This window comes from Lutjanus erythropterus, chromosome 12, assembly GCF_056507025.1.
Source record: "Lutjanus erythropterus isolate fLutEry1 chromosome 12, fLutEry1.hap2, whole genome shotgun sequence".
NCBI classification, from domain to species: domain Eukaryota; kingdom Metazoa; phylum Chordata; class Actinopteri; order Lutjaniformes; family Lutjanidae; genus Lutjanus; species Lutjanus erythropterus.
Genome location: NC_139328.1, coordinates 8,768,263 through 8,791,728, shown reverse-complemented (window position 1 = coordinate 8,791,728; position 23,466 = coordinate 8,768,263). Strand labels below are relative to the sequence as shown.

The 23,466-nt window shown below is 41.3% G+C and overlaps 1 protein-coding gene across 2 annotated transcripts; it reads right to left on the bottom strand.

Annotated features, from left to right (window-relative positions):
* Positions 1-2: 2 nt before the first annotated feature.
* Positions 3-19,614, bottom strand: vwa5b2 (von Willebrand factor A domain containing 5B2). 2 transcript variants are annotated; one of them, XM_084731893.1, is made up of 22 exons: positions 19,445-19,614; positions 16,706-16,875; positions 15,985-16,200; positions 13,728-13,953; positions 13,487-13,644; positions 12,357-12,488; positions 12,141-12,265; positions 11,494-11,670; positions 11,289-11,399; positions 9,628-9,830; positions 7,487-7,601; positions 6,502-6,687; positions 5,992-6,208; positions 5,563-5,900; positions 4,683-4,920; positions 4,244-4,600; positions 4,035-4,172; positions 3,188-3,316; positions 3,060-3,110; positions 2,449-2,551; positions 1,596-1,719; positions 3-1,505 (listed from the first exon to the last, which is right to left on the bottom strand). In XM_084731893.1, exons 2-22 carry the CDS (start codon positions 16,842-16,844, stop codon positions 744-746), a joined length of 4,245 nt encoding a protein of 1,414 aa, XP_084588019.1. In that variant the 5' UTR covers positions 16,845-16,875; positions 19,445-19,614; the 3' UTR covers positions 3-743. The 2 variants fall into 2 exon arrangements, with proteins under 2 accessions (XP_084588019.1, XP_084588020.1); XM_084731894.1 differs by lacking the exon at positions 3,060-3,110.
* Between the last annotated feature and the right edge of the window lie 3,852 nt (positions 19,615-23,466).

The following is a 23,466-nucleotide window of genomic DNA, read 5'->3' as shown; positions in this document are numbered from 1 at the left end:
ACAGTAATGAAGTATTCTCCAGTACAAGGCCAAAATCTTTGTCAGTAGTTGAATATTTTTACAGAAAGGTGTAAAACTAAGCTGTAGACAATCAGGTCTAATTTGTTATGTAATTCGCTGATCCTCTTATGAGTGGTTCACCACACGAGTAGATTTAATGTGAAAAGTTTGCAGTAGACTGAGGCAGCAAAAGTGTGACATTTTATATTAAACAGATGCCACTAAACCTTTGTTTTTTCTTCATCTTGCATGTGTCTTTGTTACACATTACAACAAATTACTAAATTCTACTAATTTTTATTTTCCCAACATTGGTTTCATTATTTAAAGTAAGATCTCATTAGTTTATCAAATAATCATCGTGATCATCATTCAACACTGACTGACTGTGATTATACATTTGGTAAAGTAATTCACTGTACTAACTACATATAGACTACAAAAAGCCCATTTAGATGGTCAAGGCATTCTTGTGATTGCATAAAGCATATTTATAATAAAAGGCCACTTGGTCTATGTCATGTAAAGGGAAGTCTTGTTACATAAATATAAAGTCTTACATCAGTAAAATATTTCATGTGCAACTTAATATTGGAATGAACTTGGCACAGGGTTATGGTATTAGTTGATCCTGCAGATAAAATACAGGATTTACTTTTCCATGTAAAGGCGTAGCTTCTTAGGAGTCTCTATTATTGTTACCAAGTGAGTATGCTAATCAGTAGCTCTGGCTCAGTTTCCTCTCACATATTGTTGGGGTTATAACACAGCATGTTTAGCTTGATGTTCTCGTCCCAGTGGCGCAGCAGCAGGAACAGCTGTCTGGCAGCTCCCTTCAGCCCTGCCAGGTCCACTCCCTCAGGCAGCTCCTGACAGCGCAGCCAGAAGTCCGCTTTTGCTGCCACCAGCTCCCATTCCATGAAGTAGCCGGCACAGCGGTGCTCGAGCCAGGCAAGAGCCACAGCTGTGGCCCAGCTCGAGCCCTCCAGGTCCTCTTGAGCCAACTGGCTGCTCCCCTGGAGGTCGGCTGGCTCTCCCAGAGAGCCTTCACAGACATCCGTCTCTGATCCGCGACCACTGTCTGCCTGGCCGTGGCTCTGGCTCGGAGAGGGGCCGACGGATAGCTCCAGGGAGCCCTCCTCGGAGCTGGGGAGGTCGGGAGGTGAGGTGACAGGGTCTCGGTCAGACAGGTGTCTTCGGCGAAGCCTCGCCTCCAGCATCAGGGGAGTGTCGTCTGGAGTGTGGTGGAAAGGAGGTGAGGTTGGCTTGGCGAGGGAGCAGGCAGAAGGAGAAAAGGTAACGTGGTGACTTGTGGGAGCACCGGGAGTCTTGGTAGCAGTTGACAAAGATGGAGCACTGGGAGATGTGCAGCGGAAGGGTGGACTGAGGCTGCGGCGGTGGAGGCTGTAGGGTGAAGCCCTCTTCAGGCGGTCCAGGGGGATCTGGACACAGTCAGAGTAGATCTCCGTCAGAAGAAAAGCTCCTGATGCCAGCTGCAGACGGACCTGATTAGACAAGATATAGACACAAATTAATACGTGTTTGCACGCTTGTGTGTAGTTAAGTAAATAAGTTGTAAGTGTTTCACAGCTCACCAGGGGCAGGTAGTCTAGAGCTTCAGTTTCAGGTTGTTTCTCGGTCTCTGCAGACAGACAGTGGGACTTAAGAGGAACCTGCTTTCCTGATGAAATAGAGGACCTGAGTCTGCCCAGTGGAAATCTGCAATATCCAAAACGAGAAGACATGTTTTCATTTTCTGAAGAGAGCTTGAAACTGTTAAAGAGTTAAACATTTTGTCTAGCTCCATATTACTTAGGGATTTGATTTTTAAACAACCACCTCATCCTGTGTTTTCCTGTTAAGATATAGTTACTAGTCTTTATACTTACTAGTCTTTATACTTACTTGACTTTTAATTTGGAAAACTAGGTCCATCCCTTATTTCTTGACAAACAATGACCGTTGCGGCTTTTATTTTGAAAAACAAGCCTCATCCTTAACTTCCTGTTAAGGTACAGTTACTCTAGTGGGCCCTTATTTTGAAAAAATTAGCCTCCTCCTGAATTCCTTGTTAAGGTAGTTACTTTCTTGGTCTTTTATTTTGAAAATCTAGGTCCATCCGTAGCAATACTCGCTCCCACACAAATACATTTAGATATAGACATAATATGCACCCCTCAAAAAAAGAAGAGGGAAAAAGGTGTGGCACAATGATGTGCTTTAAAGCATCTTGAAAAAGTCATTCAAAAAGACCAAAATATATCTGCACAAATTTCAGGTGCATCACTCAAAAAACGGATAAAATAAATAATAAATCAAGGGGGTCAGTCTTAAAAATGTAAACAGTATGCCAACATCTGCATCACAAATTCTGCTAATTGTCAGTGATCCCCTTTTACAAAATAATGCCAGATTCACAGGAATTATAATTTAATGTAAAAGTCTTACCTGTTGCCAAAGAAGCTCTCCATGGACTTGCTCTCGATAGATCGCTGTGAACGTGTGCATGGGGCGCCTGTTATTGCTGGGGCTGTAGCACTGCCCGCTATACCTGAGACAGCGGTGTGGAACAAAACATTAAATTCTTGTGTTTCATAAACACAGTGGTAAAGTGATATTCCCTGGTGTTTAAAGGTTCAATTCACCTTTTACATGACCCAGACCAAAACCTGAACATTTTGTCTCGCTGTAAACAGTTTTAAGTAGAAGTACTTTAAAGGAAGAAGCCTTTTAAAATCGAAGTTTTTTCAATGCTGTCCACACCAGAAAGATGCAAACACTTCAGTTGTAATGGGGTGAAAGCAGACATCTTAAGAGACATGTCAAAACCTGGGTAAGTAGTTGAAATTTTTTGTAATTTGGGTGAATTGACCCTTTAAAAACTACCTCAGGGGTTGCAGATGTGAATAATCAAGCCAGGGGGAGAGCGCCTCTGATTGTTCTCATTCCATACAGACTCACCTCGAGTTTTGAACTGGCTTCCTGGTCAGACGCCTCTAAGCTTGAGACTACACTGACTCTACAATGTTTTCACTGATCGAGACGACAGCAGTACTTACTAGAGTCCCAGGATGTAAGGCTACAGGGTGAGGCAGGAGTGTCATCTCTGTCTGAGAGATACAAAGATTGTTGATGACCTAAAGTCTTGACAACTGAACTGGGCGTTGGTATCATTCAGTCTGTCTACCTGTGGAGTTCCAGGTGTCCTCGATGTCCTCGCTGTCTCTACTGGTGCGCCGTCTGCCCAAGCCGACAGAATAGGTCCTCTGTCTGCGACTTCCTGACTGAGAACTTCGTCTGTTCCCCAAAGGCATCCCTACAAACACACACAGCACAAGAACAACTAAAATGTAGTTCTCAAACAGTAACCTGTTCCACATAATTTAACACATGCCTTTTATGTGCATTTAACCTTATAATTTCTGCAAGAAGGCTTTGCAAACTAGTTTAATCTGTGAATGCTATTATACATGATATGTGCACTAAAGGTGCACTTCGTTGATTTAGCCCCCTACTTTCATTAAGCTGGTGGACCAACGAGAACCAGATAAAAAGGTGAAGACTTAAGAAGCAGCTGAGATAACCTGACTTTTAATCCAAACTGTGGGTCAAATACTGAAAACACTTATTAAAATTCCCAAAATGTAACTCAGTGGCATCTTTCAACACATCCTCCCTGCTCACTGGAAGGTAACAACTCTAAACCCACATCCCAAGTTCTCAAGCCCAAGACCAGAGGTCAACTGTTCTTGCATGAGGCCCATTTTTTTTACAAGTCTCAAGTCCCGAGTCAAGTTGCAACTCCCAAACTTTTGAGTTTCGAGTCCTAAATAAGTCATAATGCGCTCTTCACCAAATGGAATGCCAGTTCAACAACAGAGCCTGCCAATCCTATAAGGTCCATGGTATTTTCATACGAGTTACGAGAGTTCAAGTTGGATCACATGACTGTCAGACATATTTATTTTCTCTGGCTGGATAGTACTCATCACGTGTAAAGTAAACTTCATGTGCGAGTTGGTAGGAAGCCATACCTGTGTTTGGGACGTCCATGCTGTCTGGCAAGCCTTTGTTGGGGTTGTTATCAGTGGTGGTGAAGGCGGTGTACATGCAGATGATGTTACAGTGCTTACTGGTCTGGATAGCCTTCATACGGTATCGTTTGGCTGAACCTAGGAAACAGAAAGGGTTAGATAGTATTAGAATAACGATCAGACAGATACTTGAAATGGTTAAGTCTCACCATGTCCAACGTCGCTCTCCTTCTCTGCCATTTTCTCAAAGTCCCGTATAACTGAGCGAGCAGTTAGCTGGTGAATGATCTCCTCCCATGGTTCCCCTCCTCTTCCATCCTCCCCCTCTCCTCCTCCTCCTCCTTCTCCACCCCCCTCAGCTCCTGGTGTCTCCTGGCCGTCAGGGGTCCAGAGGTGCCCTAGGTCCACGGTGACCTCCCAGGACACAGGTCTGCCGCTCAGCAGGCCATGAATGAGCGAACGGCACTGACCCGGCGGGGGATCCTCAGGTGGAGCAGCGGTGAAGAGGTACTCTGGGTCTGTGAAGCTGTCCCAGTCCAGAGGAGAGGCGGGGAACAGGAGTCCATCTGAGGGTCAGAATGAGAAGCAGAGATACATATTCGCTGGAGGCAAATCAGGAAGGATTATCTGTAATGAACTGTAGCTCACTGGAGTCGGTGAGGCTCCTGCGGGACAGCGTCCCTCTTGATGGGGGCTTCGTCTCCCCGTCGCTTTCATCCAGCCTCCCTCCCAGCGTTTGGTCGAAGGAGACCCTCTCCAAAGCTCTCCTCAGGCGATGCATCTCCAGCTCACCCTGGGGGGACGAGAAACTCCGGGCTGCCATGGTTGAACGGGCCAGTGCTTTATGTCTCCTGCGACACTCCTCACCTCCATCCAGACGCCCAGTCTGGTTGCAAAACAGAGGAAATCAAATGGGTTCAAAAACTTGGTAAGACTGATATTTTTCTCTGCATCACCACATCTTAAATTAAAAGATGTTAGGGTAATCTAATGGAGCAGGGTAAATGACTCCTGCAATGCAGTGATTTGTCTGTATGCAGATCTTTTAAAATGCCATTAATCTGTAAAGTGTTACTTTCGTTCCCGCTCTCCCCTACTCCTGGTACTTTGCCTCAACCTGACTCAAGTACGACATCCTTTGGAGATGTACAGTCTTTTCCGGAAGCCTTTTCAGCAACCCTCAATAATGACTGTCAACTAAGAGCAACAAAGATAGAGGTTGTACCCTCTCTCAGAACACAGCATGTCTTGTGGCTTTTATTGTGCTCTGATTTACTGTGTTGGTGGATAAATTGGTATCTTTCAAAAGCTACAATAGAGTTCTCCCACTATTATTGTTACAATTTGTCACAAAGTAGTGGGTAGAGAAAGGAAAAAAATGCTCATTTATTCACAGGACTGATAGATGAAAACATTTTCTGCTGTCAAACTATCTTGTAGCGATGGTGGAGGTATTTTTTCACGTCATGTTGCATCTAAGTTTTGCCAGGAAACTGCTTTAGGGTGATTCTCTTACAATAAATCTCACCTTTTCTGCCCCGTTGTCAGGGATTTCCGCCGAGAGGTTTTGTTGCCATGCAGAGTCCGCCCAGCGAGACAGGGATGATCTCTGCTCCGGAGGGGGCATCTTTTCAAGGCCTTGGGGTAGAGACCCCGTATCCAGCACCGAGCCAGAGGAGTGGGGGTCGGGCAGAAAGACCCCGCCTGCAGAGTCGGAGTTGGACGAGGCGTGTATGTGTGAGTGGGAGTGCGTTTGTAGACTCCGCTCACTGCTGAGGGAGCAGCGAGTGAGGACATACTGCTCCTGGATATAAGAGCTCTCCTGGATCCTCCTCCTCACATCGCTGGACCAGTCGAGCTCCACACCTAGAGCAGATAACAGCCAAAAGTTAGCCACTGTCGCGTGAGGCGTCCAGTCTTTCATTTTCACAACAAGATTCACTGATGAGCGACAGACCTGGGCTGGTGCCAGGGTCCGTGTCTCTGGCACAGGAGAACTCAGAGGAGATTTCTCTGGAAATCTCCCTCAGTGCCTCCTCCAAGTCGGTACCATCTGCACAGGTCACCACAGGCATCAACTCAGAGGCAGGAGGAGGGGAAAGTTCGTCATTTGACTGGCCAAAAACCGAACCTGTGGAGCCTCGGTGTAAACCTTTATAGCCCCGTCCTTGAGACTATGAAATAAAACAGTATGATTAGATTTGTTTTCTACTTAAGAGTATTAGGGCCAGATAAGAAAAAAAATGTGATTCTCAACATTTCAACTTTATCCTGAAAATGAAAGATCTCCTCTCCTGATTTAGTTTGACTAATCTCAACATTTTGGCTTTATTCTCCAAATGCAAATAATAAAAAAAAAAAAAACATCCTCTTCCCTTTTTACCTGACGTCTGGCCCTAATACTCTTCCGTAGTTTTCAAAAGCAGACACACACCAGTGTACTTTTAAAGAATGCAGTGATGTATACCTCTGTCTTCTTTGTTTTGAAATTTGTCGTATCGTACAGGGTGCAATATCCAATTAGACGATTCCCAGGGTAGAGTGGAGGGATTTCATTGGGTGAAAGAAAAGCCTCCATGTTTTCTGGCAGGTACCAGTCAATCCGAACATCAGTCAGCACAGGTTCAAAGGCCTTCTTCAGAGACTTGATTAACTGGGGAGAAGGGTTGATCACAATATTTATAAATTAAGACTTTACCATTTAATTCGGCTCACTAGTTCCCACTAGTGGTGAAAGAAGTATTCAGACTCTTTTCAGAAAGTCCCCTCAACTCAAAAATCTGTTTCTGCATTTGGCTATTTGAGCGGCGCTCTACCAAATGATGTCCATGCAGTTTGACAGTAGAACTGCTGAAAGTGCAAAGTTTCTATGTGCTCATGATTTGTGACATCACAAATAGTTTGGAAGTCAATCCTGCTCCAATATTCAACTGGCAAAAGTGTGACGTTGGTTGAAAATGTATATATTCTGTATTTTAATGAAGGAGAAGACGTCATTTCATAGATTTTCACAGGATAACTGAAAAAAATAATTCTTTTTTGGGAAAAGAACAAATCAGACACAAATAATTGTTCAAAGTATGTCTGGAGGAGATGTTTAAGTAAAATTACTAATAAATTAATGTAGAAATACTCCATTAAAGTAAAAGTCATGCAATCAAAATCTCACTGAAGTAAAAGTACTTAAGCATTATCAGCAAAATGTATTAAAGTACTGCAGGGAAATGGCCCCTTTGACTTCCACCTGAAATCTAGTGGCAAAGTATGAGTACATTAAAATTTTATTTCAACAGACCACTTAATGAAATATATCACTTTCACCACTGCTAATGGCTTATGAAATGTTAAGTAGTGAAACTGTACAGTATGTATTCATCCCTCAACAGTTTCATGCGTAAACTTCTACAGTTCATATTTTCTCCAGTAGGTGGCAGTGCTGCACCGTTGCTGACCTTGGGTTGGAGTCTCTCCTCATCATCCAAGTACTCTGTGGTCCCTCCTGTCAGTTTGGCAACGCCCTGCAGGAGTCTCCTGCAGGCTCGAGGACCAAGGCCCAGGCCAAAGCATCTGCAGAGGTGATGCAGAATGCACACATGACATTTTTATCACATCCCAAAATTAAAGTGTGATACCACAATTATTAAGTGCACTGCCTGCATTATATATACATGTGTTTCACTGTCTAAACAAATCAAGTGCCAGCCTCCTGCAACAACTGAACTTCCGTACATATCTATTTGTGAAACCATAATGGCACACAGAGGCTTCCTGTGTCTCTGGAAAGAGAAAATACAGAGTCATCAAACAGACAGAACTGTTATTTGGGTACTCAGAGGGATCACACACCATTTGGCTAATTGAGAGTTTGAAAAGAGCAGAGGACAGAATAATTGAAACAGCTCAGATCCTGAGTGCTGTCTCTAAAAACAGCAAGGGGGGGGAAAGGGGGACAGATACTGTTGGCACTACCGAAATAAGCGAACATGCACACGGTGTGCGGAGGGACGGCCAAAATACAGTGGAGAAAGTCACTCCAGCACGGGAATACTAATGAGAGATAAATGGAGTTATTGTGCGTTGCTGAAGGGCCTGTGGGGAAGCAGAGGGGCGTGACTCTTACTGCAGAGGAGAGCACTTAACGGGATTACTGGGCGGGGCTGAAGAAATACCTCAGCCCTTTCTCTTCTGTCTTTCTGTCACAGTGCTTTGGTCTCGCTTCTTCGACATCTTGTGTCTCCTCTCTTTCTGTCTCCCTTCCTCCCCCACATGGTGCCTCTGTCATATTTATCACCCCATCCTGCCTGCTCTCACTGCACTCCATTTCTCTTTGCTTCCTGGTCACACACAGTGATTTAATGTCCTATCACCTGACAGCCATAGAATAAATCTTTGTTAACTTGCTGTTTGAATTAATGTCCATTTTTCCTGTTTTTGTCTCATATTAGAGATCCACCTGTACTATTCTTCACCATGATTTCAATGGTTTAAACACAGCGTGTAAATCCTGTTGCTACAATAAAATTAGATGCAGTTTGATGATGTTGTGAAGTAGTGCGGGGTCATGGCAGTTGTTTTCCTCATAATTAAACCAACCACAATGATTAAAATATATCTGAGTCAGGCAAAACTCGTGTTCATGGATGAGGTAATGTAATAAAGTTTTCTTTATGTTATGTTAAGTCATGTTCACCAATTTTTTCTTCACTTTACCTGTGTTTTCTTAGAGGTTATAGCAAATAATTGTCAGTAGGAAACAAACTATTAGCTTGAATAAATTATACATTTCTCTGGTTTCAAACATTGTTGGAAAATTTGTGATGATGTAAACACACAACTTAACAAAATATATAACATATGTCTAGCATTTTTAGACTCTTAAATCCTGAAATGTTACATATTATAGCTTTAAATATCTAAAGCTGCACTTAAACACACAACCTTTAGACCCAGGAGCTACTTCTGAAAGAACTGAAAGGTTCCTTCAGCCCATTGTTGTCTGTGTTTCACTGTGGTCAATGACCCGTGAAGATTAGGCAAATTAGTCCACTGAAAAAGCAGAAAAGGTGTTTTTACATGTCATTTTTGTGTGTGACCATACAACAAAAAGGCCTGGACTTCATCGTCTTTCCACTGACATGTTGCACAGTGTATTATGTCTTTTTGTTACCTGTGTATATTTGTATTTCTTCATTGTCATTTGTATTTGTCTGATTTTGTTACCTGCCCTGGAACTACAGATGTAAATTAATTATAGTATTATTAGTATTGAATTAATAATCACGTGGCTCTTCTTGATTTGGTAAATGTTATCAGACCAAAAAAATGTATTCACCCTTTTTATAGGGGCTTCTGTCACAAAAAAAAGTCTTTTTGGGTTTTTGTGCATCATGTGTTGTTATTACACTGTTTGGCTGCTATGTCAAATTGGCTTCAAGGTCCAGCACTCTTCACAGGGGCTCAGTTTGCAGGTGCAAATGTTTAAAAATAGTACTCAAAATAAAATTAAGAAATTTTCAGTGCTGCAAGCCCTGCAAGTTCCTGTACTTTTGGAAAATACTACCCTTCCTAATGTCCTTGAAATCTATCTCCGTACCTGCCAGCACATGTGTTTCTGCGAACCAGTTCCAGCACTTTAGCAACATTACTGATGGATCCATCCGTGATGATGAAGACCTGGCGAGGATACGAGCGCTGCATGGGCTGTTGGTACACCCAGGACAACGCCCCCAGCAGGTTGGTGCCTCGCATGTCGGCTCTCATCCTCTGGACGTACTCATTGGCCTGCATCAGTGTGACCTGTGAGCGTGTGCAGAGAAACAAAACAGGAGAGATGCGATCAGATGATTTACAGTCAAGGTAACAGCATCAAACAACAACACCTGTCCATCTGCATGACGTCGCCTGTGCAAACATACACCTATGTTGTCAAGATAAATTCACTGTTTGATATCAGATGCCCCAATTACCCTGTGAGGGAGGCAGAGAATTGAATCAGTACGTCTCTAATAAAGAGAGAGCAAACACACACACATTAGCACCTGCTTTAAAACCACCTTAAATCACACCATGGACAAACATGCCTGACAGCAGAGGAGATGGAGGGACATCTCCTGCCTTAGTGAAAATGCATGAAAGGTCACCATATGGTCGTGAGTATGTGCAAAGACTGTTTGTCCTTGCAGCCCCTGGTCTGGATAAAACCTGATCCTCTGCTACTAAGGCAACCCAAGTAACTGACCTATTGCCTGATTAGAGAGGAGATGAAACAGAACAGATAGTCCTACGTGGCTGAAAAACATCTGTGTTCAGGAAACATGATCCAAACACTCCATGTGTTGTCTTTCACTGAGAAGAATTCATATGTAATTGCAAGAGGTCACTCAGTAGAGTTCAAATCTCCTCCATGCAATGGATGATGAAGCACATACTCCAGCGCCAACGCAACTTCCAGATGCAACCTGCAGAGATTTGCAAAGTTTTGAATAATTGTTTTTTTTATTATTAGTCATAGATCTGTCCCAGTGAAAGCTGTGGTTATTCAGAGGGTTAATGTTTTTGCATAGAGTTGATTAGTTCTCTGCAATAACTGAATTTAAAAGTAATCATAGTGAAGTTACAAAAATGGTCTCATCATTGCACATGAATACAATCGGGCTCACTGGATCCACAAGAGTCTCAACTTCTGATTCTTCGATGTCAGCTCTTCCTATCATTGTGAAGCAGAATTCACCAAGCGTTGGATTGTTCTCTTTCCAGTCATTCCCAATTTATGCAATTCCAATACTGTTTAGGGACCCCAGTATGCAGTACTATTACGACATTTTTAGAAATTCAAATAACATGCATGCAAAAAGCTGCATGGTATTAGCATAAAGTGGGCATGTCTGTAAAGGAGAGATCCTTGGATACCCATAGAAGCCATTTTCATACAGGTGAAACAGACATCAAGGGACCCCTTATAAAATGGCCATGCCAGTTTTTCCCTCACCAAAATTTAGCCTAACCTCAGAGTGTTATTTAGCCCCCTTCCCAACAAGCTGGTATACCTAGCTCATGCAGTTTCATATGATACCAGTAGCTTTACTTTAGCTTTAAAATGGAGCCTGCCACAATCTGTGAAAGACAGGCACTCACACACACACTTACACCTGGTGGAGATGATCAAGAATAACATATGGTTTGACAGTAACATCCTGTAAACAAGGCTGATTTAGTAATTATCTGTTTAAAGCAAAGTCATTGTGTGAAGCTTACATCAGTACAGAGCTTGCTGGAGGTGAACAAAGGCTTGATGGTGGTGCCGAAGCCCACGATGTTGAGCATGGTGCCAGAGGGGAGACTCTTCAGAGCCACCACCATGGCCTCCTGTGGAAAAAAAACAAAGGAACATATGGGATCGATGTACGTGTCTCTAAAAACTCTGGTTCATGTGTATGTTTTTATTCTGCCTGCAGCTCACTTTCACACGTTGGATGTTGGTGCCACTCATGCTGCCGCTGCGATCCACGAGGAACAGCAGCTCTCTGGTGGCTTTGTGCAGCTCCAGAGGCTCACACAGCAGGTCGGGACAGAAGTTGAGCATCAAGACGGGGCTGTTCAGGATGTCCTTGTGGTATCTCTTCCTCACAAACTCCACCTGTGGGAGTCCAGGTGGAACATCAGCACGTGTGAGACATCAAAGGTACATGACAAGGTCTCTACATGTATCCACATGGTAAATGTAAGACTTTTTAATGCAATTATTAATGCACATTTTCAGCACACTCTTCTGAGTAAATACATGTGATGTAGAACATTTGTCCAAGTACAGCTATAAGAGTCTGAGATGAGGCTGCATGGAGGTAGAATTTCCGGTTTTTATGGTGAAAGTCATTTAGACCCCTATATTATTATGGTGGTGGAAAACTACTTACCCAGCAATGTTTCATGCACGTTATTTAGCTAATATTGTTTCTTCTGTTGATGTTCATTGTTCATTAAATGACCTTCCCAAGCAGAATTTAAGACTATTTAATACTTTTTAAGGCCCTTTTAATCAGCAAATCTGAATTTTGTAGCCACCCTGGATAAAAAGAGATAATAAAGTAAGTATAACTGACTACCAACCTTCCTCTCAGGCTCTGAATCTTTGCGAGTGCAGCGAATGAAATCCCTGCGGGAACAGATCTGCTGTTCATACTGGCTGAATGAGAGCCTGCCTCTCTCTAATATCACCAAAGGGCTGTGAGGTTCTGTGGAAGAGGTTCGTTAATTTAAGTCACATTTAAATATCAGACAGAAAAGGGAAAAAACACAACAAGGAAGGAGTTTTCAGTTGCTCACCACTGAGGTGCAGAATGATCTCTATGTGTCTGTCATATGGATGCTCCTGTGCCAAGGTGATGTAAGTAGCAGAGGCACTTTGGGCACTGGGATCTGCGTCTGCCCTCAGAGCGTGAGTGGGGCTCTCCAGGCCTACAAATCAGTTCAGGAAGTAATAAAATGAGGCAAATAAAAGTTTTTGAGAAGTACTGATGTCTTGTAAAATTGGATTTATGGAAGTGGGGTTGTATGAGGTTTTTATCCGTAGTCAGTGTATTACCTACAATAGATGGTGGTCAGCACACCTCCAGTTTGGAGAAGCAGCAGCAGTACTGGTGTAATAAGTTCAGCAGTCCACTGCTGTGGACAGGATCATCATCAGCAGCAGCATCAGTTTAAGTGTTTGCTATATTTAGAAAAGTTTCACCGCTTTACCTTGCTGTCAGACATCCTTTTTCTGATGGGAAACTATGATTGTATAAGTCCAATATCGCTTTCACCAGACTCCTTTGGCAAAAACAGTAATTTTACCCTGCATAACACAGGAGTTGTTTGTCTACTACTGCTTCAACCTGCTAAATTTTATGCATAATGTGTGATTTCAGTGTTTCAAATGATTAGTTTTGATTCACCGATCCACACAATAACACAAATAAACTAACTGATGGGTCATTTCCCGTGAGATAACATTACTATTTTTGCCTTAGGAGTCTTGTTAAGAGAGAGATAACAATATTTGGCCTCTATAAGTGGTAAAAATATTCTAAATACAGCACACAACAGAACCGTGAGATTTTTTCAGGTGGCTAAAATAGGTTTTGTTTGATCCTGTCAACAGCAGCACTTTGTTAGCTAATGCACTGACTGTTGATAAGTACCTCATTCAGCCCCGCTTAAATAAATTCAAACTATCCCTTTAAGATGCATAAACACCAGTCATGCATATTACACAGTAATTTGATTGTGCTTTTTCCATTTCTGCAGCACACACCAGTGAAGTAGATTAAGGCCTCCTGTCTCCTTTGGATTCAGGCCCTCTCTGTAAACCCGTTCATTTGATGTTGTAATGAGATTGCCTGCTATTCCAATATTTTACAATGGCTGAGTCCAGATCTACTGAATCAATGATATTGGAGGAGGGAAGGCAGTACCGGCCAGTAGGCAGGCTCCTCTGACCAGCAGCTGGAAGTTGAGTTCATACGGTGCCAGGTTGGCAGCTGGACTGGTGAAGATGGCGTGGGCACACTGCTGCTCAGAGTCGAGGGCCCGGTCTTGTTTTCCTGAGGTGGCGCCGAAACAGCTGGTTGGTCTGAGGAGAAGAACAACATACAGCAGTCAGCCTCGTTAGTGTTAACTTAAAGTAATGTTCACAGTTAGTTGAGACATAAATACCCATTTTCTTCTGATTTCCCTCCATTTTCACTCTTGCTTGAAGGCAGCTGGCCAGTGACGATAGGGGTGAGCAACGTGGGGTAGACGATGCGGATTGCTCCATTTTCTAACGTGGGGAGTTCTAGCGTGGTGCTTATGACAACAGACACTATATCCATGGGACCGATGACACCTGTGCCCACGATGAAGGTGGTTCTTTCAAGGTCTTCATCCAAAATGAGATGCCCTAAAGCAGAAATACAGCAGTTACTCACATCATCAGTCAGTTTAAACAGAAATAAGGGACTGTATGAAAATGACTGGGGCGTGGAGGGGAGCAGAGTCTCAGCTTTGATTTCATAAAAAAAAAAAAGTAGTGCTGCCCCCCTGAAAGCTGATGAGTTGAAATATCAGTTGGGAGATCCCTCGGTCAACTGAGATTCCTAAAGTCAGATAGTTGTTTTTTTGTCAGTCAGTGAGCATTAAAAAAGCAGGATGAAACAGATAAAAGCTTACAAAATTCAGAAATGCACAGGAATAATTAAGAAGAGGGGGAATCATAGATATATTTTTATTTAAGCTGGTATACTTGCTAAAAAAATCTACGTGAGGTGGTGACAAAAGCTGAAACCTAACATGGAGTGGTTGGTAAACTAGGTTTGGGTAACTAGAATATCTAAGAAGTCTAAAGTATGGTAAGCATTTTGCAAAAATTTGCTTATTCAACAACAACTAACATGGCAAACCACTTGAAATTGCTAAGTTGCACAGCTACTTACCTAGCTGGCTGTTGTGCAGTTACCTGGGCAGATTTACTCTGCATATAACATAATACATGCAATAAGTCTAAAAAGCAAGGCCCTCCCGAGTGCTATCAATAGTTTTTGGATCCCTTCCTGCAATGCCCTCTCCAAATAATATATTCATGGCAAATAAATCCAAATGATGAAATGGCTGCTCTCTACTTTTGTGCTGAATAAATGGTTATTAGAGCCTGTGAAAAAGTGAATTGGGTTGAGGCAGCGGCTTTGTGCCTGCAAAACCACCTGACTCTAGATGAAGATAGATGAAAATTAAATGTGAATTAGATCAGATGATGCTACAGCCTGATATGTTAGAGATCTGATGCCTGAATGTCCGTCATAATCAAACCAGCACATGATGCTGAGCCGCATGTTAAAGTGCAACAAAGTGTTGGGGACATTCACCTGAGAAAGCTCTTTCAAAGGGCACACTGTTAAATTTCTAAAAACACATAATTGTTAGTTACATGCAAAATAAAGTCCAGTGCTTGATCTTTTTTAAATTAATCACATGAAGGATGAAAGTTCTAAGTTTTTAAAGTTAAAAGACGACCCTCCAATGACAAGTACTGGAGAAACAATAAATCAGAGGATGGAGGATCAGAGGATTATTTTCTAACCCCTATTTTTTTTTGTACTGTCACAAATATAAAATCATTCACACCTTGAAATCAAAGTAACCTAAAGCTCCATTAGTGTTCCTTAAGTCTGTGTGGTGTTGCCTGTATTAGAGAAAATACTCCACGTACATGATAGCCGACCACCACTTCCAATAAAATACTACTCACTTCAAGTTGATATATGTTTGCACTAAGTGAATGCCGTTTCACCATTAGGCAGGCAGCCAAATCTATTTGCCTCCCTTGTCTGTCCTTTCTATCCTCAGTGAGGCTAAAGCAGGACATAGCAGGGACTTACTCTCGTTATATTTGTATTCATGCAGAGACCAGATCATTACAGCAGCAGACAACAGTCTGCAACAGCTCAAACAGGGCTTGAAATAATTTGCAGGTCTATTACATTATAATATAAGTGACATTCTTTATCTGCAAGAAAAAACATAGCAAGTCTCACCAGTTTTAATTGAGCTGAAAGATGAGTGTATCCTTTATGTGAGCATTTCAAATAAGCATGGGCTTTTCATGGGCATAGAGGGTGTCGTACATTCAGTCTTATTCAGGTATTCTTCATCAGGTCTGGGTTTTTAAAGCTACAGTGTCTGCAGAGCAGAGAACCAATGATTAATGTGGTATCATTAGTGGTATCCATAAAGGAATTAGTTTGATTTCTGCTCAATAACTGTTAGGGAAATGGGCAGACACAAAAGCAAAAGTGTAATGTGAATGCTCATGAATGCATATCTAATTTATCACTTGCTGAGGCTCATAAAATCATATCTGATTATTCCATAGGCACCACAACATATGATCTCTTTCCTTCGCAGCATCCCTCCCTGCTCCCTCCACCCTCCTCACCGTTGGTGCATTGCATGTCGAGGCTGGAGCTCCCGCAGCAGCCCCACTCCCGGCCGTTCCCACAGTGGCCTTCAAGACCGGATGCAGGGCAGCAATCCAAACAGCAGTCCTTCAGTTTCCCTCGGCTCTGGATCTGGACGCCCACCAACCGGCCTGCAATCACAGCCTCAAAGCCCACCACGACCTCCTTTTCCCCGAGAGGGTACACAAACACACCTGGACGACAAACAGTACGATGATTTCAGACTCTTGCTTCAGTTCACGTAGAAATCAATCAAACTACACAACATATAGCATATTTCACAGTACAATAGATATCTTGTGAGAGCCTGCAAGCTTTGCTAATTTCCAGATTTATGACTTAGTCAAAAGTTTTCCCTGTGGTTGGACTGATACTTACTCACTCTGTCCTTCTCCCTCTACTGTTTTCAGTTTACACCATTTACTTCCACATCGTTTTATTCTTAATACAGCCTCACCTCATTTGTACATGATGTCCCAAATAAGTCACTAATATTTAACCCACTCCAAATCCATGTCTTACATTAAATCAAGACATTACAAAACATTTTACAGAAAGTATAATTTGTTTTCAACAAAAATTTCACAACCCTTTGCACACAAATGTGACCGCATATCATATAATGTTATTTTTCTCCCAACTTAAAACAATCTCATGACATATGGCGTCAAAATACAGTTGTATTGTCCCACTACTCACCTTCTACAGACTCTATGTCAGCATTAGCATAAGTCAGGTGTGCAGTGATGCCCAGGGAGCAGCCGTTGGCGCAGGACTTGATGCAGGAGGCCTTGAGTAGCAATGGTTCCCATGTCGAGCAGTTTCTCAGTCCCACCATCTTTCCAGGGCAGCGACACGCCTCAGCTCCGCTGGTTGCATGAGAACACAGGTACAGACAGGAAAGAGGAATATGTGAGTGTGCATTTAAATGCTCTCATTTTCCATTCAGGGAACAATCACAGCAATCTTTGTAAATCAGGCCTCATTGTTCCTGCATTGATTAAAAGCATCTAAAATGGCAATTGTTTCCACACTTTAATGTACTTTCAACAAAAACATGAACACAACAGTTTTGTTTTAGAGCTGATGTTAAAAAAGGACTTCTTTAGTGCTCACAAATGGGTTGTTTATCTCAGATTTTGTTGACAAATTTGTTAAAATCCTTCTTAGTGAGCAAGATAATCCATCCAGTCAGCATCTGTATATGCCACACCTGTCAGGTAGATGGATTATCTTGGCAAAAGAGAAGAGCTCACCAACATGAGGTTTAACACATTTGTCAACAAAATTTGAGGGAAGTAAACCTTTTGTGTGCACAGAAGAAGTCTTTTACTTTAACTTATGGGAAATGGGAGCAAAAACAAAAGTGTTGCGTTTATGTTTTTGTTGAGTGTATGCCTGCCAGGTGTCTATTTATACATATCAGCTCTTGGACATGTAACCAAGCTATCTCTTTCCTCAGGCTCTTAGCAACCACAACTGTGATAGTCTGAGTGTAAGAGGCTTGGTCAATCATTAACATTGCAGGTCAGCACTTACTACACAATGCACTATACTTAACATATGCAATCAGTGGCCAACCTGTATGCAAATCCATCTGGACTCACGGCTACTATCTTACTCTCACTTAGCTGACTGCAAGCAGCTGAATGGTAAGACATTGTGGACTATATGCTCATGTTTTGCACAAAAACAGAAACTTTGTAACAAACATATTAATCCAAATTTCCTTCCGCGTTTCCATTTATGTAACTCAAGCTGTACGCAATAATTCTTCATGACTGACTTCTTAATAACTTTAAGTGCAGCAGGTACACAGACCAGTGTGCAGATCACAGCTTAGTGATTGGTTGACTGCACAAAACTGTGTGTGTGTGTGTGTGCATGTGTGTTTGTGCATGCACACATGCAGGGCACTTGCGTGTGTGTGCGTGTGTTTGTGTGTGTTTGCTGTGATCCAGGTAATGGTCTTTTCACATCTACCTTTCTAACAAGATCAACAGCCTCCATCTGGCTACCGTGCTCTGAGCTCATAACAGGCAAATAAATGCCTGGTTTGTTAAAGTGGGGTAAAGTGATGCTGTCAAGATACAAACAAAAGGAAAAATACAACATCGCACCCCTCTGTGTAAACCACTGAGACTCACAACTTTGGTAAAGCTGATAAATAATCCTGACAGACTGTTCAGCTTTATCAGTGAGAAAAAATGAAAATAACTTCTTTACATATTATGTGTCGTGTGTGTATATTTTTATTTTACAGTACACTAATAGGACATAACAAGCTGTACTTTGTATCAAATTAGATAAAAACTAGAAACAATGTTCTTTAGACACTGTTAGATCCTTTATAAAACCCTTATTAGACTTTATTAGAGAGTAATAAGGGTCATATTTCACTTTACAGACAAACAATACACTACTTTGTTTGCAGTACAGTTCTATTGTAATGTGTCCCTAATACCCATCTAGGAAAGTCTGACACAGGTCTAAAGATTGATCGAAAGATAATTAGTTCCCAACTGTTTTATCAATGGATCAGTCTAATTAGCAAAAATGTCAAACATGCTCCAGCTTCTTAAATATAAAGATTTGCTGCTTTTCTTTGTCATTTATGCCAAAAAATGAAGAGTCTTTGGGTTATGGACTGTTAATTGGACAAAATAAACAACTTGAGGATATATTTTGCACCAGAAACTACTTGCGCCAAAACTACTTGCTTAGGTTTAGGCAACAGAAACTAGTCAGATCAGCTGAGGGAACGATGATGGTGTGGTTGGACCAAAGAAGCAATCTGAAGACGTCACTTTGGGCTCTGGCAAATTGTGTTAACATGTTTCACAATTTTTTAAACATTTTTTTTTTTAAGTGAGCAGGTATCTGCATTACGTTTCTCGGCCATAATTAAAACTATCTGCCAGTTTTATTGCTGGTTACTGAAAGCAGAAATTAATTTCCTCCTTTGTGCTCTTGTTTTCATCTAACAGCGGGGAAACAATACACTGTACAGTTCTGTTGTATCCTCTAATAACCCTCTAATGAAGTCTAATTCTGTCCAATAAAGAACATTATTTCTAGTGTTATAGTGTATCAACATGTGGTACAGTATGAATGATGTAAAAAGTACACACACACATACTAACCTTGTAAAGTTCTGTCTGAAACTGAATGCAGATATTCACAAAATGAATAACACAACATACACTAACACATTTTGCATAACTTGCTATAGCAGCTGCTGTCTAAAAAGTAAACCTTTAAAAATAAATTGTATGGAGGAAAAATGCTGCATTTCCTCTGTGAGGTTTAATTATGCTGTCTGGGGTGTTTGCAGTAGAAAAGCTGGCAAAGAGTTAGCTCTGGGCAACACTGCAGTCCCCTTAATGTCAGTTACAGGCTGCAGATAACAAGCAAAAATAATCATCCAGGAACACTTACTGTACTGTACTGTTCAGTGCAGTGTCTGATAATTTGCCTCTGTGTCCAGTCTCTGCATCACTCCACCATCACATCTGCTCGCAGGTTTCCCAGTGACACAACGGCAGGAGTTTTCCTGGTAACAGATACCGCTCTCTCCTCTTCCTCTCTCTCTCTCCCTGTCTGTCTGTCTCTCTCTCTCTCCCCACAAATTCACCAGTTGCCCTGCAAGGAGAAAAATCATTCACAGAGTGGAATCATGATATTACAAATATAGTTCAAAACACTGATCAATATTATCTGTATATTTTAACAGATTATTGCTTATACAGTTTACTATTGAGGCCAAAATCTTGAGAAACCACATGCAAGTAAAATTTATTTTCATAATTGGGTAACAGGTATATGTGGATTAAAACATCCCTTTCAGAAGTCCTGGAAATGCCACTGCTGTGATCAATCACCAACCTGCAGCTCTGCACTAACCCACAGTTCCTGTTAAGTGAAATGTCATCTGCTTACCTGCTCTGACCTGAACCACCACAGAGCTGATCACAAACTATGATCCTGAACCTGCTGTTCAGGCACAAGCTAGCGCGCAACGGTGAGCGAGGCAGAGCCTGCTTTTCATCCAGACAATTGGCTGTGATGGTAGCAGCACCATAATTCATGGCTAATGGCTTGGCCAGAGAGAGAGAGAGAGAGAGAGAGAGAGAGAGGAGGGGAGGGTGATGTGCTCAGGTCAGTCAGACAGCAGCAGCAGCAGCAGCAGGCGTGGGTAGGTGAGACCAAAGAAGCAGCAGCTTTTTGTCTTCTGCTCTCCCAGATTTAATGGGTACAATACTATAAAGTTGGAAGAAAAAAAACAGTAGAGACATTTTAAAAAAGAAAATAATGAGACATATGGACCGCCAAGCAGTTAATAATGCTAATGCTGACCTAGAAACATTATCACCACTACTAACTGTTTTGCTGTGTCTTGATTTTATTTACTTCTTCATGTTTTAAAAATGCTAATTACTTTTTTAATTTTTTAATTTTCCAAGTAACACAGATGCTTTCAATTCCTTTAAAAAGACTCTGCAACAGCTTCTTTTCTCTGTTGTTGTGTTGATTTTATCTAGTTCATGTGTTAAAAATGCAAAGCGGAAATTACTTTTCATATGTTAATGTTGACATCTCATATTTTTACTTAACTTCTTTTAATCTATAGTCTTTCTTATAGACCAATGCTTGGAATATGACAGAATAAAAAAATAGAAAGATAATAAGTTGCCAAGTGTTTTGTTAATTGATTAGTCTAATTGTTTCATGTCATTTTTCTAGCAAAAATGTCAAACATTTACTGGTCCCAGCTTCTTAAATATAAGGATTTGCTGCTTTTCTTTGTCATGTATGACAGTAAATGAAGAGTCTTTGGGTTTTGGACTGCTGGTTGGACAAAATATGCAATTCGAAGACATCACTTTGGGTTCTGGGAAATTGTGTGAGCATGTTTCACCATTTTGCTGACTCAAGACTTAATTTATAGTGAAAATAATCAGCAGATTAATTGATAATGTCATCTGTAATCTTTAGTTGCAGCCTTTAAAAAGATTACATAAGTGAACAGTTATCTGGATTATGTTTCTCCACTGACCATAACTAAAACCACCTGCCAGTTTTATTGCTGGTGACAGTGATTACCGAGAGCAGAAATTAGTTTCCTTCTTTGTGTTCTGGTTTTCTTCTAAATGAATGACACTGGTGCCAATTTCTTTGATTTCAGTGCACCACAGGATTAAGGTAGCATTGGTGCTACATGGCTTTCATGTTTTAACACAGACAAGAAGGTAACAGATCATTTTTAACTGGTGCAACAGATAATATAAGGAGAAACATAAAAAAAAAAAAAAAAAATGGCCAAGTCAAAGTGTCCCCCGCCTGCTCGACATATTGTTGCTAATGTAACACATAAAAAGGGCCAATATGAACTGAGGGCGCAGGATTGTTTTATTGAAATTTCACAGAGTGCTTTCATGTGTGTATCAAAGAGGAAGAGAGGAAGGGGCAGCAAAAGTCACAAAAGTGGAATAGCCTCTTTTGATATTTCAGCTAACAAGCATTTTGATGTTTTGGTGTTGTATCATTAAACCACATACTTGATAAAATGACAGTTCAAATGTGAAATATTTGCTAGTAAGGACTGCATATACCAAACATGTACCATGTATTATCTCTAGCATAAATTATCCCCATACAACAAACTTTACACATATACAGCAAATATCTGGTTACCTGTTAACTGACAAGCAATAACTCACTGCACATCACAGCCAGACCTGAAGATGTTATATACATAAATGTACTAGGAACAAAGGAACTCACATTTTCAGTCACAAACAACAAACAACTGCTGCCAGTGGACAGCCCAGGTTTCTGCTGCAGGTGCCAAGGACTCACACCTGTACTCAGTCATACATCAGCTGTTATCAAGCCAGGCTCCTCCTCCAGACCTGCTCCTCATCAGACAGCTCCTCCTCCTCTGGACCTTCTCCTCTCAACATCTAATATATTTAGTGCACTTTGAATTTATTAAGTAAGTGGCACGGGCCATCCTCAGGAAACACATCAAATTACCATATTCTGAGTATTTGGGTACAATAACTCTGAGTATATTAAATCCTCACATTTTTGGGAGGAGTGTGTGTGAGAGAGAGAGAAAGAGAAGGTAGCAGCCAATCAGTATTTCCACTCTGTGTCCCATACTGCCTCCATGTGGCCTCTTTCATTCACTATTTATGTCAGGGGAAATTGTATGATCTTTATTGGCTGTAAACAAATGGTACAGGATTTACATTTTCATCAGTTTTAATAGTTTCACATTAAATAATGGTCAAACACATTTCACCATTTTAAATCACATCTGTGATGAAATGATACATTTCACAGATATGCTCTGGTGCAGTCATTCAGAGACTGGGTCATGACAGGAGATTTTATTAGAGCCACCACATAAATAAGTTGTATGGAGTTTAATATTTATATCTGCAGTGCAGCGTTTATAAAGCACCTAAAATGTCTATATTGTTTTACTGATAAGAGGAAAAAGCAAAAGCCTGTTAATTCCACCCAAATCTATTTATTATGTCTCATTTATGAAGTTGGCTAAAATGTTCTGTACTGTAAACAAGTTTCAGTTACAGTTAAATACAGTGTAATGTTATTCAGCTGACTGTATGCAATAAAAAGAGCTAATGAAGTGATCCAGCAGAGGCAAAGCAGCCATGTCAATAACTTGAGCATATCATGTTGATTTCCAAAGGAACTGCAGTCTATCAAAAGCCCCTTCACAGTTTTTACTCTGTTTACCATCCATGCACTGAGGAATGTGAGTTCACATCCTGCAGAACACTGTAGCTCCAGCAGAGGAGGACGACTCTACCAGACTGCAGTTCTGTGAAAGGAAGCTTCAGTATTGTGACACTAGATGTCAGCCTTTTCAAGTCAGCTGTAGCCTGTCAGTGTTGGACTGGAATGAATCACTTAGTATCGTTTCTTCTTTTTCTGCTTTTTCAGCTGTCTGGTGGTACAAATGGGGCAAAATTTAACTATTTTTGATTCACACCAGTAACAACAGAGTAATTTGCTAAGTAAGTGCTTGAATTTTACACTCTGTGTAAAGAACTACACCTAACAATACATCATGTATGTATTTTTCAGTACCACCTAATTAACATGTAAATAATATTTTCAGTCCCTAAATTTAGTTCACCATTGTCACACACACAAAATTCTTCCCACTTTTAACACAAATTCTCCATCCTCAGATTGTCCCATTCTCAGTACAACTAATGTTTGACATGGAGCTGGTTGATGTTTGGATGCTGAGGGAGTTTTTGAGTGGGTTGGTGTGTGCGATATGCACGGAAGCAAAAGTGAAAAGGAAACATGGTGAGCACCTTTTCTTACTTTATCTCAATTATTTGCACTTCCTATTTATGCAACACTTTTTCCCCTGTACTTGTAGCATCTTGTTGACTTGTTTTTAACTGTAGATAATT